The sequence below is a fragment of the Salvelinus alpinus genome, chromosome 8, assembly GCF_045679555.1.
Source record: "Salvelinus alpinus chromosome 8, SLU_Salpinus.1, whole genome shotgun sequence".
NCBI lineage: Eukaryota > Metazoa > Chordata > Actinopteri > Salmoniformes > Salmonidae > Salvelinus > Salvelinus alpinus.
The window spans coordinates 13,879,839-13,896,389 of NC_092093.1; the positions used below are offsets into that span (position 1 = coordinate 13,879,839).

A 16,551-nucleotide genomic window follows, 5' to 3' on the forward strand; every position below is an offset into this window, starting at 1 on the left:
CACACACACACACACACACACACACACACACACACACACACACACACACACACACACACACACACACACACACACACACACACACACACACACACACACACACACACACACACACACACACACACAGTACCATTATGACACTGTATGGTAACACTGCTCCTGTACAGGGCCCTTTCGGAAATAGGTGACTTTTGAGAACTGTAATTTTGTCCAAAAAACTTTGGATTTCACCTCATTTTAACATTATGTCATAAAGAGCACATGTTGAATTTCATAAAAAATAGTTTTCTCATTTCAAGGTTAAATAAAAACATTACAATAGTAAGTTACAGAGTTGACCATAACAGCGTTGACCATAACAGGGCTGACCATAACAGGGCTGACCATAACAGGGCTGACCATAACAGGGCTGACCATAACAGGGTTGACCATAACAGGGTTGACCATATCAGGGCTGACCATATCAGGGTTGACCATATCAGGGTTGACCATATCAGGGCTGACCATAACAGGGCTGACCATAACAGGGCTGACCATACCAGGGTTGACCATATCAGGGTTGACCGTAACAGGGTTGATGATTTCTTCTTAAATTAGCCATAAATCCCCTTGTGACAGGAGGAATGGAAGCTTGTTGTGTGTAACAGGGAGGGGCAATTGAATGCAAGCCTGTCTATCACAGGAGGATGGTGGCACCTTAATTGGGGAGGACGGGCTCATGGTAATGGCTGGAGTGGAATCAGTGGAATGGTATCAAATACATCAAACACATACTGAAGGTTCCATGTGTTTGATTCCAATCCAGCCATTGTTATGAGCCGTCCTCCCCTCAGCAGCCTCCAGTGCTGTCTATACTGTGTGGTTAACAGGGTTGACGCTTTATACATGACCTGCTCAGTTTTCCACCACAAAACACCAGAAAATTGCCCAAAAGAGTAGAACCAGCTCACCTGATTTGACTAGATGTTTCTTTCTAAAATGTTTTTGTTTTAAAGGAATAGTTTCATCATATTAAAACGAGAGTTCAGTTCACATGACAGGGTTGACCTTAAACTGAGGGACAGACGGAAATGAATCACTGTTCACATTAAATGAATAATTATCTCCAGAGATTACTTTGTCAAAGCAACAAATTAACGAGGGCTTTACAATGATGGTGAAAACTTGGTGAGATTTTGAGATAATGTGGGTTAATATCTTCCTAGAAGTGACACAGGGTTGACAGATGCAAAATGCATAATTTTGGCAATTTAGCCAGTCATTATTCATATTAAAAATCAGATGTATTGAATTCTCCGTCTATATTAAAGGGCCCTATATTTAATACAACAGGCTTTTAAAGTGCACAGTTTCTTGTTATATTATTAAAGGCCCAGACGCATAAGAAACAACCCTACGGGTATAACAAATTGGACTGACTGGTCCCAGAGCAACGGCTCGATGTGTTCAATAACAACAGACACAAACACTGCACTGTCTCTGACTGAGACCCATCTGGACAGTGCCTGTCTGAAAGCTGGACATGTTTTGATGCCATGAATCCTACCTTTGTTTTCCAGCCAATATTGAATAATTACAAAAGCAAGGGATTTAATCGGAGACCAGCTGTCCGAAGTGTGTGTGTGTGTGTGTGTGTGTGTGTGTGTGTGTGTGTGTGTGTGTGTGTGTGTGTGTGTGTGTGTGTGTGTGTGTGTGTGTGTGTGTGTGTGTGTGTGTGTGTGTGTGTGTGTGTATATTCCAAAGCAATTGAGGATATCACAGGGGGGAACTGAAAGCTGCACCTATGGCTGGACTTATGACTAATGCAAGCACGTACGCCATCACACACACACGCATGCAAGTACAAACACACACACACACATGCATGGAAGTACACACGCACACAAACGCACACACACAATCCCTCCTCCCCCATACGTCTACCCCCTTCCACACACATCTCCCTTCAGGTAGGTAGTTACCTGAGGGACTCAGCCATGCGTCGCAGGTCCTCGTTCTGCTGCTTGAGGCGCTCCAGCTTGGCAAGGATCTTGGATAGCTCTCTGCTGGATCTCTCTGGGTGCTCACTGTCTCTCACCAGGTGGCCCCCGATGTAGAATAGCAGCGTGCCCCACGCCAGCAGTACCAGGGTAACCCAGCGCCAGGAGCCCGCCCAGGGCCGCATCGTAGCTCAGCCTGCCCACCTACACACACCGTCGCGACCCGTCACAATAGCCGCCTGGGCATCCTCACTGGCACCGCAGTGCAGGGGCAGTGGGAGGGATGTTTTTGGGGCAGTGTATCTCTGGTTCAGCCTCCTCTCCGTGTGCTAGAGCATGACCGACGCCCCTTGCTGTTGTTCCAGCTCTGTCCTGCTAGGGGCTCCACCTCTTGCTCGCTCGTGACTGTGTCGCCTTCCGCTCCACTCCTAGCCCCCTGCTGGTCCCCCCTCGTCTGTACGTGTCACCTCTTCCTCTAGCTTCCTCCTGTCTTACTTCATGTGTTTGGCCTGGCTCCTTTGGGGACAGAGAGAGAAAGAGAGCTGGTCAAACAGACAGAAAGACAAAGGGATTGATGGACAGACAGACAGACACACACACACACATGGACCCACATAGACAGACAGATGCCAGGGGAGCTGAGCAACAGAGCCAAACTCCCAGAGAAGGACAGACGCAGCTCAGAGGAACAAGGCTTGCTGGCTGTAACAGTGGGGGCATTGTGTGACTGGCCCTGACAGAGCCGAGGCTCAGCAACCCCACAGGATTGTTCAGCATGACACTGCAATTTACATTTCCACCGTGATGTACAACGCTCCAAGAGCCACAATGCACTGTGATGAGAAAACAAAGAGACTGGGATGTTCTGTTCTGCTCTCTCTCTCTCTCTCTCTCTCTCTCTCTCTCTCTCTCTCTCTCTCTCTCTCTCTCTCTCTCTCTCTCTCTCTCTCTCTCTCTCTCTCTCTCTCTCTCTCTCTCTCTCTCTCCCTCTCTCTCTCTCTCTCTCTCTCTCTCTCTCTCTCTCTCATATCTCTTTCTCCCTCTCTCCCTCTTTCTCTCTCTCTCTCTCCTCTCTCTCGCTCTCTCTCTCTCTCTCTCTCTCTCTCTCTCTCTCTCTCTCTCTCTCTCTCTCTCTCTCTCTCTCTCTCTCTCTCTCTCTCGCTCTCTAACTCTGCCTCCCACCTTCTTCCTCCCCCCCGCCCCATCTCACTTTAAGGCATGGCTAAACCCAATGGCTAATATGGATTCAGCCGGTGAAAGCTAAATCCCCTGATCGCTCCTTTCGTTTTACCATGTACACTCCCGCTGACATCGCCACCGTCTCTGTGACAAAGTGCGTCATTGTCAAGGTGATGTGGTGAGCCCAGTGTCATCACTTGAGAGAGAGAGAGTGAGAGAAAGAGAGAGAGAGAGAGAGAGAGAAAGAGAAGGTAGACAGAGAGAGAGAAAGAGAGATACAGAAAAGAGAGCTAGAGAGACATAGGGAGAGAGTGAGAGAGCGAGAGACAGAGAGAGACAGAAAGGTAGACAGAGAGAGAGAGAAAGACCGACAGAGAGAGAGAGAGAGGGGGAGAGAGAAAGTGATAGAGAGAGAGAGAGAAAGAGTGAGAGAGAGAAAATGAGACAGAGAGACAGAAAGAGAGAGAGAGAAAAGGAGACAGAGACAGAGAGAGGGAGAGAGAAAGAGAGACAGAGAAAGAGTGATAGAGAGAGAGCAAGAGAGAGAAAGGGAGACAGAGTGATAGAGAAAGAAAGACAGTGAGAAAGAAAGATAGACAGAGAGAGAGAGAAAAGGAGACAGAGAGAGAAAGAGTGAGAGCGACAGAGAGAGAAAGAGAGAGGGAGACAGAGGGAGAGAGTGAGAAGGCGAGAGAGAGAGTGAGACAGAGAGCTAGAGAAATAGAGAGAGATGCTGCTAGTCCAATCCACCAAACTATCAGGTGTGAAACAGGGAAGGGACTCAGGGGTATGCTAATTTGGTATCGAGGAGACCTAACTCACTCCAATATATTAATCAAAACAGGAACATTTTACATTACTACAATCCCCATACTTTAATGAAGACAGCTTCTCCATCCTGGAGGGGGAGAACAATCATTTCCAGGCCCAGGGACATGTACTAGTCTGTGGTGACCTAAATGCCAGAACTGGACAATAACCTTACACCCTCAGCACACAGGGGGACAAACACCTGCCTGGAGGTGACAGCATTCCCTCCCCCATATGCCTCCCAAGGCAAAACTATGACAACATCACCAACAAAACGGGTCACAACTCCTGCAGCTCTGTCGCATGCTGGGTATGTACATAGTCAGTGGTAGGCTTCGAGGGGACTCCTATGGTAGGTACACCTATAGCTCATCTCTTGGCTGTAGTACTGTAGACTACTTTATCACTGACCTCAACCCAGAGTCTCTCAGAGCGTTCACAGTCAGCACACTGACAGTCCTATCAGACCACAGCAAAATAACAGTCTACTTGAACAGAGCAATACTCAATCATGAGGCAACAAAGCCAAAGGAACTGAGTAATATTAAGAAATGCTATAGATGGAAGGAATGTAGTGTGGAAACCTACCAAAAAACAATTAGGTAACAACAAATTCAATCCCTTCTAGACAACGTCCTGGACAAAACGTTCCACTGTAATAGTGAAGGTGTAAATTTGGCAGTAGAAAATGTTAACAGTATATTTGACCTCTCAGCTTCCCTATCAAACCTAAAAATGTCAAACAGAAATCCGAAGAAGATGAACAACAATGACAAATGGTTTGATGAAGAATGCAAAAACCTAAGAAAGAAATTGAGAAACCTGTCCAGCCAAAAATATAGAGAACCAGAAAACCTGAGTCTACGCCTTCACTATGGTGAATCACTAAAACAATACAGAAATATACTACGGAAAAAGAAGGAACAGCACGTCAGAAATCAGCTCAATAATTGAAGAATCCATAGACTTGGAAAAATTGGACAACACTAAACAAACAACAACACGAAGAATTATCTATCCAAAATGGAGATGTATGGGTAAACCACTTCTCCAATCTTTTTGGCTCTATAACAAAGAACAAACAGATACATATATAACAAATACATGATCAAATACAAATCTTAGAATCAACTACTAAAGACTACCAGAACTCACTGGATTCTCGAATTACATTGAATGACTTACTGGACAAAATAAAAACCCTCCAACCCAAAAAGGCCTGTGGTGTTGATGGTATCCTCAATGAAATGATCAAATATACAGACAACAAATTCCAATTGGCTATACTAAAACTCTTTAACATCATCCTTAGCTCTGGCATCTTCCCCAATATTTGGAACCAAGGACTGATCACCCCAATCCACAAAAGTGGAGACAAATTTGACCCCAATAACTACCGTGGGATATGTGTCAACAGAAACCTTGGGGAAATCCTCTGCATTATCATTAATAGCAGACTCGTACATTTCCTCAGTGAAAACAATGTACTGAGCAAATGTCAAATTGAGTTTCTACCAAATTATCGTACGACAGACCACGTATTCACCCTGCACACCCGAAATGACAAACAAACAAACCAAAACAAAGGCAAAGTCTTCTCATGCTTTGTGGATTTCAAAAAAGCTTTTGACTCATTTTAGCATGAGGGTCTACTATACAAATTGAAGGAAAGTGGTGTTGGAGGAAAAACATACGACATTATACAATCCATGTACACAAAAAGTACACACATTTCTTCCCACAGGGCCGTGGGGTGAGACAGGGATGCAGCTTGAGCCCCACCCTCTTCAACATATATATCAACGAATTGGCGATGGCACTAGAAATGTCTGCAGCACCCGGCCTCACCCTACTAGAATCTGAAGTCAAGTGTCTACTGTTTGCTGATGATCTGGTGCTTCTGTTACCAACCAAGGAGGGCCTACAGCAACACCTAGATCTTCTGCACAAATTCTTCCAGACCTGGGCCTTGACAGTAAATCTCAGTAAGACCAAAAAAATGGTGTTCCAGTTGCTAGGACCACAAATACAAATTCCACCTAGACACCATTGCCTTAGAGCACACAGAAAACTATACATACCTTGGCCTAAACATCAACGCCACAGGTAACTTCTAGCTGTGAACGATCTGAGAGACAAGGCAAGAAGGGCATTCTATGCCATCAAAAGGAACATAAAATTCAACATACCAATTAGGATCTGGCAAAAAATACTTGAATCAGTTATAGAACCCATTGCCCTTCATGGTTGTGAGATCTGGGTTCCGCTCACCAACCAAGAATTCACAAAATGGGACAAACGCCAAATTGAGACTGCATGCAGAATTCTGCAAAAATATCCTCAGTGTACAACGTAAAACACCAAATAATGCATGCAGAGCAGTATTAGGCCGATACCCATTAATTATCAAAATCCAGAAAAGAGCTGTTAAATTCTACAACCACCTAAAAGGAAGCGATTCCCAAACCTTCCATAACAAAGCCATCATGAACCTTGAGAAGAGTTCCCTAAGCAAGCTGGTCCTGGGGCTCTGTTCACAAACAGAAACAGACCCCACAGAGCCCCAGGACAGCAACACAATTAGACCCAACCAAATCATGAGAACACAAAAAAATATAATTACTTGACACATTGGAAAAAATTAACAAAACAACTGAGCAAACTAGAATGCTATATGGCCCTGAACAGAGAGTACACAGTGGCAGAATACCTGACCACTGTGACTGACCCAAACGTAAGGAAGGCTTTGACTATGTACAAACACAATCAAATCAAATCAAATCAAATCAAATTTTATTAGTCACATACACATGGTTAGCAGATGTTAATGCGAGTGTAGCGAAATGCTTGTGCTTCTAGTTCCGACAATGCAGTAATAACCAACAAGTAATCTAACCTAACAATTCCACAACTACTACCTTATACACACACACAAGTGTAAAGGGATAAAGAATATGTACATAAAGATATATGAATGAGTGGTGGTACAGAACGGCATGGCAAGATGCAGTAGATGGTATAGAGTACGGCGAGCATGGCCTTGCTATTGAGAAAGGCCGCCGTAGGCAGACCTGCCTTTCAAGAGAAGACAGGCTATGTGCACACTGCCCACAAAATGAGGTGGAAACTGAGCTGCACTTCCTAACCTCCTGCCAAATGTATGACCATATTAGAGACACATATTTCCCTCAGATTACACAGATCCACAAAGAATTTGAAAACAAACCCGATTTTGATAAACTCCCATACTGGGTACTCCTTTACTGGTGAAATACCACAGTGTGCCATAACAGTAGCAATATTTGTGACCTGTTGCCACAAGTAAAGGGCAACCAGTGAATAACAAACACCATTGTAAATACAACTCATATTTATGTTTATTTATATTCCCTTTTGTACTTTAACCATTTGCACATCGTTACAACACTGTATATATACATAATATGACATTTTTTATGTCTTAATTCTTTTGGAACTTCTGTGAGTGTAATGTTTACAGTTCATTTTTACTGTTTATTTCACATTTGTATATTATCTACTTTACTTGCTTTGGCAATGTTAAATAATGCCAATATAGCCCCTTGAATTGAATTGAGAGAGACAAAGAGAGAGAGAGAGAGAGAGAGAGATGGACCTGCGCTGACGGGTTAATGGGAATACATACCTTTTCTATCAACTCCCAACCCCATCAAAGTTTTTGAGTTGTAGATGCTGTGTATAGAGTTGAGATGCTGTGTATAGAGTTGAGATGCTGGGTATAGAGTTGAGATGCTGGGTATAGAGTTGAGATGCTGGGTATAGAGTTGAGATGCTGTGTATAGAGTTGAGATGCTGGGTATAGAGTTGAGATGCTGTGTATAGAGTTGAGATGCTGTGTATAGAGTTGAGATGCTGTGTATAGAGTTGAGATGCTGGGTATAGAGTTGAGATGCTGGGTATAGAGTTGAGATGCTGTGTATAGAGTTGAGATGCTGGGTATAGAGTTGAGATGATGTGTATAGAGTTGAGATGCTGGGTATAGAGTTGAGATGCTGGGTATAGAGTTGAGATGCTGTGTATAGAGTTGAGATGCTGTGTATAGAGTCGAGATGCTGTGTATAGAGTTGAGATGCTGTGTATAGAGTTGAGATGCTGGGTATAGAGTTTAGATGCTGGGTATAGAGTTTAGATGCTGTGTATAGAGTTGAGATGCTGTGTATAGAGTTGAGATGCTGTGTATAGAGTTGAGATGCTGTGTATAGAGTTTAGATGCTGTGTATAGAGTTGAGATGCTGTGTATATGAGATGCTGTGTATAGAGTTGAGATGCTGTGTATAGAGTTGAGATGCTGTGTATAGAGTTGAGATGCTGGGTATAGAGTTGAGATGCTGGGTATATAGTTTAGAGGATGTGTATAGAGTTGATATGCTGGGTATAGAGTTGAGATGCTGGGTATAGAGTTGAGATGCTGGGTATAGAGTTGAGATGCTGTGTATAGAGTTGAGATGCTGGGTATAGAGTTGAGATGCTGGGTATAGAGTTGAGATGCTGTGTATAGAGTTGAGATGATGTGTATATAGTTGAGATGCTGTGTATAGAGTTGAGATACTGTGTATAGAGTTGAGATGCTGGGTATAGAGTTTAGATGCTGTGTATAGAGTTGAGATGCTGTGTATAGAGTTGAGATGCTGTGTATAGAGTTGAGATGCTGGGTATAGAGTTTAGATGCTGTGTATAGAGTTGAGATGCTGTGTATAGAGTTGAGATGCTGTGTATAGAGTTGAGATGCTGTGTATAGAGTTGAGATGCTGTGTATATGAGATGCTGTGTATAGAGTTGAGATGCTGTGTATAGAGTTGAGATGCTGTGTATATGAGATGCTGTGTATAGAGTTGAGATGCTGTGTATATAGTTGAGATGCTGTGTATAGAGTTGAGATGCTGTGTATAGAGTTGAGATGCTGTGTATAGAGTTGAGATGCTGTGTATAGAGTTGAGATGCTGTGTATAGAGTTGAGATGCTGGGTATAGAGTTGAGATGCTGTGTATAGAGTTGAGATGCTGGGTATAGAGTTGAGATGCTGGGTATAGAGTTGAGATGCTGTGTATAGAGTTGAGATGATGTGTATATAGTTGAGATGCTGTGTATAGAGTTGAGATGCTGTGTATAGAGTTGAGATGCTGGGTATATGAGATGCTGTGTATAGAGTTGAGATGCTGTGTATAGAGTTGAGATGCTGTGTATATGAGATGCTGTGTATAGAGTTGAGATGCTGTGTATATAGTTGAGATGCTGTGTATAGAGTTGAGATGCTGTGTATATAGTTGAGATGCTGTGTATAGAGTTGAGATGCTGTGTATAGAGTTGAGATGCTGTGTATAGAGTTGAGATGCTGTGTATAGAGTTGAGATGCTGTGTATAGAGTTGAGATTCTGTGTATAGAGTTGAGATGCTGTGTATAGAGTTGAGATGCTGTGTATAGAGTTGAGATGCTGGGTATAGAGTTGAGATGCTGTGTATAGAGTTGAGATGCTGTGTATAGAGTTGAGATGCTGTGTATAGAGTTGAGATGCTGTGTATAGAGTTGAGATGCTGTGTATAGAGTTGAGATGCTGTGTATAGAGTGTGCATTGAGACATAATAGGGAATGGCATGTGTGGCTTTACTAGGGATATATCAAGTTCCTCATGTGTCTGTGTGGGGTAGGGGATTGGCTGATGGCCAGTGTTATCCTGGGTGGTTTTATAGGCCTTCTCTGTGTGGGGTAGGGGATTGGCTGATGGCCAGTGTTATCCTGGGTGGTCTTATAGGCCTTCTCTGTGTGTGTCTGTGTGGGGTAGGGGATTGGCTGATGGCCAGTGTTATCCTGGGTGGTCTTATAGGCCGTCTCTGTGTGTGTCTGTGCGTGGGTGGGTGCTTGCGTGCATGTGTGTGTATTTAAGTCTGCATGCGTCTTTGGTGCTGCATGCATATTAATGTGCGTGTGAGACAGTATCGCTTCAGGCTAGCGTACTAAAAGGTAAGTTAACTGTACTGCCAGTGTACGTCAGCATGTGGACTGTGGACCATGCAGAACAGTTGGTATGTAGGACATACAGAAAGTGGTGCCATGTAATTCCATAGAGACCCTTCATGCTTTACTGACTACACCCCTCAACACAGCTGCGGCATGCTCACACACAACTAGCTGTCCTTCTGGCCTCCTATTGATCTATCACCATGATATTGTGCCACTGTGCACCGTGTCGGCTCAAAGAGGCACTGCTTCCTGTTTCATGCAAACAACAAGCCGTAATGGCTGCCCAGTCCTTCTGGCCTCCTATTGATCTATCACCATGACATTGTGCCACTGTGCACTGTGTCGGCTCAAAGAGGCTCTGCTTCTTCTTTCATGCTCACAACGAGCCGTAATGGCAGACCAGTCCTTCTAGCCTGCTATTGAGAGCCATCGTGACATTGTGCTACTGTGCTCCGTGGCGGCTCTGCACTGTTGCTGTGACTGACATGAGCTGACATAAGGACAGGTTGATGTTCTACATGCAGGGCAGTGCATGTATGCTGAGCTGTATGCTGAGCTGTATGCTGAGCTGTGGTTGTATTATGAAAAGTAAGCAGCGAGAGGAGTAGCTACGTGTTGCCAGCTAATGCATTTGCTTGGTGGAGGGTGACTGTGAATAACTCTTCACCATGCTAGAGGGATACAGGTTGGCTGGCAGGCTGGAGCAGTAATGAATGAAGACTGTGTTCAGTGGGCTAAGTCCATGTCAGGGTGAGCACAACACTAGCACTGGTCCCAGATCTGTTTATAGCCATCTCTTACAGTATGCTCTTTGATATACAGTACCAGTCAAAAGATTGGAGACACCTACTCATTCCAGGGTTTTTCTTGATTTTTACTATTTTCTACATTGTAGATTAATAGGGAAGACATCAAAATCATGAAATAACACATATGGAATCATGTAGTGATATTTTTATTGCGTTTTTATTTTATTTTTACGCATTAAACAAATCAAAATCTATTTTATTTTTGAGATTCTTCAGAGTAGCCACCCTGTAACGGCAGTCCTCCTCCTCTTCATAAGAAGAGGAGGAGTATTGAGGGAACCAAGGCGCAGCGTAGTGAAATGACATACTTTATTAACGAAAACACGAACTTGACTAAACTAACAAAACAATAAACGGTGTAGACAACCCTAGACGACGAACTTACATAAAACAAGAAGAACGCACGAATAGGAAAACATAGGCTACACAAAACGAACAAACCGTAAACAGTCCCGCGTGGTGTACAGACACAGACACGGAAGACAATCACCCACCAACAAACAGTGAGAACACCCTACCTAAATATGACTCTTAATTAGAGGAGAACGCAAAACACCTGCCTCTAATTAAGAGCCATACCAGGCAACCAAAACCAACATAGAAACAGATAACATAGACTGCCCACCCAAAACTAACGCCCTGACCAATTACACATACAAAAACAACATAAAACAGGTCAGGACCGTTACAGAACCCCCCCCTCAAGGTGCGAACGCCGGGCGCACCAGCACAAAGTCCAGGGGAGGGTCTGGGTGGGCAGTTGACCACGGTGGTGGCTCCGGCTCTGGACGCTGTCCCCACACCACCATAGTCACTCCCCGCTTCTGTCTTCCCCTCCCAATGACCACCCTAAAACTAACATCCCCTAAATAAACGGCCAGCACCGGGAAAAGGGGCAGCACCGGGAAAAGGGGCAGCACCGGGACAAGGGGCAGCACCGGGACAAGGGGCAGCACCGGGATAAGGGGCAGCACCGGGATAAGGGGCAGCACCGGGATAAGGGGCAGCACCTGGATAAGGGGCAGCACCGGGATAAGGGGCAGCACCGGGACAAGGGGCAGCACCGGGACAAGGGGCAGCACCGGGACAAGGGGCAGCACCGGGACAAGGGGCAGGTCCCGGCTGATATGCTCAGGCAGATCCTGACTGAACGGCTCTCGACGCTCATGGCTGGCTGACGGCTCTCGACGCTCATGGCAGGCTGACGGCTCTCGACGCTCATGGCAGGCTGACGGCTCTCGACGCTCATGGCAGGCTGACGGCTCTCGACGCTCATGGCAGGCTGACGGCTCTCGACGCTCATGGCAGGCTGACGGCTCTCGACGCTCATGGCAGGCTGACGGCTCTGGCTGCTCATGGCAGGCTGACGGCTCTGGCTGCTCATGGCTCTCTGACGGCTCTGGCTGCTCATGGCTCTCTGACGGCTCTGGCTGCTCATGGCTCGCTGGCGGCTCTGGCAGATCCTGTCTGGTTGGCGGCTCTGGCAGATCCTGTCTGGTTGGCGGCTCTGGCAGATCCTGTCTGGTTGGCGGCTCTGGCAGATCCTGTCTGGTTGGCGGCTCTGGCAGATCCTGTCTGACGGACGGCTCTAGCGGCTCCTGTCTGGCAGGCGGCTCTAGCGGCTCCTGTCTGGCAGGCGGCTCTAGCGGCTCCTGTCTGGCGGACGGCTCTGTAGGCTCATGGCAGACGGGCGGCTTTGCAGGCTCATGGCAGACGGGCGGCTTTGCAGGCTCATTGCAGACGGATGGCTCAGACGGCGCTGGGGAGACGGATGGCTCAGACGGCGCTGGGGAGACGGATGGCTCAGATGGCGCTGGTGAGACGGATGGCTCAGATGGCGCTGGTGAGACGGATGGCTCAGATGGCGCTGGTGAGACGGATGGCTCTGGCCGGATACTGCGCACTGTAGACCTGGTGCGTGGTGCCGGAACTGGAGGCACCGGGCTAAGGATAAGCACCTTCCTACTAGTGCGGGGAGCAGGGACAGGGCACACTGAACTCTCAAAGCGTACTCTATACCTGGTGCGTGGTACCGGCACTGGTGGCACCGGGCTGAGGGCACGCACCTCAGGACTAGTACGGGGAGAAGTGACAGTGTGTACAGGACTTAGGAGACGCACAGGTGGCTTAGTGCGTGGGGCCGGAACTGGAGGCACCGAACTGGATACACGCACTATAGGGAGAGTGCGTGGAGGAGGAACAGGGCTCTGGAAATGCCCTGGTAGCCCAGTGCGTAGTGTAGGCACTGTAGGTACTAGGCTGGGGCGGGGAGGTGGCACCGGAAATACCGGACCGTGCAGGCGTACTGGCTCTCTTGAGCATTGAGCCTGCCCAACCTTACCTGGTTGAATGCTCCCGGTCGCCCGCCCAGTGCGGGGAGGTGGAATAACCCGCACCGGGCTGTGTAGGCGAACCGGGGAAACCATGCGTAAGGCAGGTGCCATGTATGCCGGCCCGAGGAGACGCACTGGAGACCAGACGCGTTGAGCCGGCCTCATGACACCTGGCTCAATGCCCAATCTAGCCCTACCAGTGCGGGGAGGTGGAATAACCCGCACCGGGCTATGCACACGTACAGGAGACACCGTGCGCTCTACTGCGTAACACGGTGTCTGCCCGTACTCCCGCTCTCCACGGTTAGCCTGGGAAGTGGGCGCAGGTCTCCTACCTGCCCTAGGCCCACGACCCCTTAGCCCCCCCCCAAGAAATTTTTGGGAGTTACTCACGGGCTTTTCGGGCTTCCGTGCAAGACGCGTCCCCTCATAACGCCGGTTCCTCTCTCTATTTTCCTCCGCTCTCCGAGCTGCCTCCAGCCGTTCCCATGGACGGTGATTTACTTTAGCCCATGGTCCTTCTCCGTTAAATATTTGCTCCCAACTCCACAAGTCCTGTATACTTGCCCGTTGCTCCAAATTACGCTGCTTGGCTCTGGATTGGTGGGTGGTTCTGTAACGGCAGTCCTCCTCCTCTTCATCTGAAGAGGAGGAGTATTGAGGGAACCAAGGCGCAGCGTAGTGAAATGACATACTTTATTAACGAAAACACGAACTATCTGTAACGGCAGTCCTCCTCCTCTTCATAAGAAGAGGAGGAGTATTGAGGGAACCAAGGCGCAGCGTAGTGAAATGACATACTTTATTAACGAAAACACGAACTTGACTAAACTAACAAAACAATAAACGGTGTAGACAAACCTAGACGACGAACTTACATAAAACAAGAAGAACGCACGAATAGGAAAACATAGGCTACACAAAACGAACAAACCGTAAACAGTCCCGCGTGGTGTACAGACACAGACACGGAAGACAATCACCCACCAACAAACAGTGAGAACACCCTACCTAAATATGACTCTTAATTAGAGGAGAACGCAAAACACCTGCCTCTAATTAAGAGCCATACCAGGCAACCAAAACCAACATAGAAACAGATAACATAGACTGCCCACCCAAAACTAACGCCCTGACCAATTACACATACAAAAACAACATAAAACAGGTCAGGACCGTTACACACCCTTTAAACTTGATGACAGCTTTGCACACTCTTGGCATTCTCTCAACCAAATTTATGAGGTAGTTACCTGGAATGCGTTTCAATTAACCTTGTTAAGAGTACATTTGTGGAATTTCTTTCCTTCTTAATGTGTTTGAGCCAATCAGCTGTGTTGTGACAAGGTAAGGGTGGTATACAGAAGAGAGCCCAATCTGGTTAAAGACCACCGTACATATTATGGCAAGAACAGCTAAAATAAGCAAAGAGAAAATGACAGTCCATCATTACTTTAAGACATGAAGGTCAGTCAATCCGGAACATTTAAAGAACTTTGAAAGTTTCTTCAAGTGCTGTCGGAAAAACCATCACGCGCTATGATGAAACTGGCTCTCATGAGGACTGCCAAAGATCCAGACTTACCTCTGCTGCAGAGGATAAGTTCATTAGAGTTACCTCTGCTGCAGAGGATAAGTTCATTAGAGTTACCTCTGCTGCAGAGGATAAGTTCATTAGAGTTAACTGCACCTCAGATTGAAGCCCTAATAAATGCTTCACAGAGTTCAAGTAACAGACATCTCAACAATCAAATGTTCAGGGGAGACTGCGTGAATCAGGCCTTCATCTAATTGCTGCAAAGAAACCACTACTAAAGGACACCAATAAGAAGAAGAGGCTTGTTTGGACCAAAAAACACGAGCAATGGACATTAGACAGGTGGAAATCTGCCCTTTGGTCTGAATAGTCCAAATTTGAGATTTCTGGTTCCAACCGCTGTGATTTGTGAGATGCAGAGTAGGTGAACGGATCATCTCCGCATGTGTGGTTCCTACCGTGAAGCACGGACGAGGAGGTGTGATGTTGTGGGGGTGCTTTGCTGGTGACACTGTCTGCGATTTATTTAGAATTCAAGACACACTTAACCAGCATGGCTAGTACAGCATTCTGCAGCGATACACCATCCCATCTGGTTTGAGTTGGACCACAGAGTGAAGGAAAAGCAGCCAACAAGTGCTCAGCATATGTGGGAACTCCTTCAAGACTGTTGAAAAAGCAATCCAGGTGAAGTTGGTTGAGAGAATGCCAAGACAAAGCTGTGCAAAGCTGTCATCAAGGCAAAGGGTAGCTACTTTGAAGAATCTCAAATATAAAATATATTTTGATTTGTTTAACTTCTCTTGAGTAGTGGGCAGCATTCAGAATTGTGGATGAAAATCATGCCCAAATTAAACTGCCAGCTACTCATCCCCAGAAGATAAGATATGCATATTATTAGTAGATTTGGATAGAAAACACTCTGAAGTTTCTAAAACTGTTTGAATCATGTCTGTGATTATAACAGAACTTATTTAGCAGGCGAAACCCGAGGACAAACCATTCAGATTTTTTTTTTTGAGGTCACTCTCTTTTCAATGAGGTTTCATTGGGAAACCAGATTTCCAAGGGACCTTCTTGCAGTTCCTACCGCTTCCACTGGATGTCAACAGTCTTTAGAAATTGGTTGAGGTAATTCCTTTGTGTAATGAAGAAGTACGGCCATCTTGAAGGAGGGTCACTCGAAGTGTCATGTTTGTTAGAAGCCGTGACCAGAAAGCTAGCTACAGGTGGTTTTAATCCTGTATTGAACACAGATCATCCCGTCTTCAATTTTATCGATTATTTACGTTAAAAAATACCTAAAGTTGTATTACAAAAGTAGTTAGACATTTTTGGGGAAAGTTTACCGGTAACCTTTGAGATATTTTGTAGTCACGTTTCACAATTTGGAACCGGTGTTTTTCTGGATCAAACGCGCCAAATAAATGGACATTTTGGATATATATCAACGGAATTAATCAAACAAAAAGACCATTTGTGATGTTTATGGGACATATTGGAGTGCCAACAACAGAAGCTCCTCAAAGGTAAGGCATGACTTATATTTGTATATCTGCGTTTTGTGTCGCGCCTGCAGGGTTGAAATATGCTTCTCTCTCTTTGTTTACAATGGTGCTATCCTCAGAAAATAGCATCGTTTGCTTTCGCCGAAAAGCCTATTTGAATTCTGACATGTTGGCTGGATTCACAACCAGTGTAGCTTTAATTTGGTATCTTTCATGTGTGATTTAATGAAAGTTAGATTTTTATAGTAATTTTTATAGTAAATAATTTGAATTTGGCGCTCTGCATTTTCTCTGTCTTTTTGCCAAGTGAGACAGTAGCGTCCCGCCTAAACTTAGATTTTTGGATATAAATATGAACTTTACCGAACAAAACATACATGTATTGTGTAACATGAAGT

At 45.7% G+C, this 16,551-nt stretch overlaps 1 protein-coding gene across 2 annotated transcripts in view; it reads right to left on the reverse strand.

Moving 5' to 3' along the window:
* The window catches only part of LOC139582566 (alpha-(1,6)-fucosyltransferase-like), a 191,865-nt gene that overhangs the window by 61,449 nt on the left and 113,865 nt on the right, over positions 1-16,551 (reverse strand). For both annotated transcript variants that reach the window (XM_071412685.1, XM_071412686.1), the window contains exon 2: positions 1,962-2,495. In XM_071412685.1, coding sequence (XP_071268786.1) covers positions 1,962-2,164 — 203 coding nt within the window. In that variant the 5' untranslated portion in view covers positions 2,165-2,495. The remainder of the gene's footprint in view (positions 1-1,961; positions 2,496-16,551) is intronic.